The following is a 494-nucleotide window of genomic DNA, read 5'->3' as shown; positions in this document are numbered from 1 at the left end:
AGAGACCGCGACAGAGACCTTTATCCTGAGACAGAGTGGGTGCCCCCCCCACCCCCTGTACGGGATAGGAGTAATCGGGCAGCTGCCTATGACCCACTGGAAAGCCTCGAGCGCCGCCGGGATGGTTGGTCCTTGGAGCGGGACCGAGGGGAGAGGGAGTTGGGCAGTAGTAGTAGGGATCAGCCTAGGAAACGGAGACTGGGGGAGGATGGAGGCCGGCACTTGGACCGCTCTCCGGACAGCGAGCGCTCTTCTTCCTCCCGTAAACGTCACTGTTTAGCCACAACCTCTCCACCGGACCGCAGCCCCGAGCTCCTTGGAGGGAGGGAGCGTTACAGTAGTGATCCTGAGCGCTCGTCCTCCCGCTTGCTCCTCTTGGAGCGGCCTTCGCCCGTCCGGGAATCGCGCAGGGGCAGCCTGGAGCGGGGTCAGAACGAAAAGCGCGACCGCAAGAATTCTGCTGAACGAGAGCGGAAGCATCGCGCTTCTGCCGC

At 63.4% G+C, this 494-nt stretch overlaps 1 protein-coding gene across 1 annotated transcript in view; it reads left to right on the top strand.

Annotated features, from left to right (window-relative positions):
- Positions 1-494, top strand: part of RBM15 (RNA binding motif protein 15) — a 1,877-nt gene that overhangs the window by 445 nt on the left and 938 nt on the right. The window contains exon 2 of the mRNA XM_010147395.1: positions 3-492. Within this exon, the coding sequence (XP_010145697.1) occupies positions 3-492 (490 nt within the window). The remainder of the gene's footprint in view (positions 1-2; positions 493-494) is intronic.

This window comes from Eurypyga helias, unplaced genomic scaffold (genome assembly GCF_000690775.1).
Source record: "Eurypyga helias isolate BGI_N326 unplaced genomic scaffold, ASM69077v1 scaffold30072, whole genome shotgun sequence".
Taxonomy (NCBI): Eukaryota; Metazoa; Chordata; class Aves; order Eurypygiformes; family Eurypygidae; genus Eurypyga; species Eurypyga helias.
Note: the sequence above shows the minus strand (reverse complement) of the source record. Positions and strands in the feature narration are given on the sequence as shown.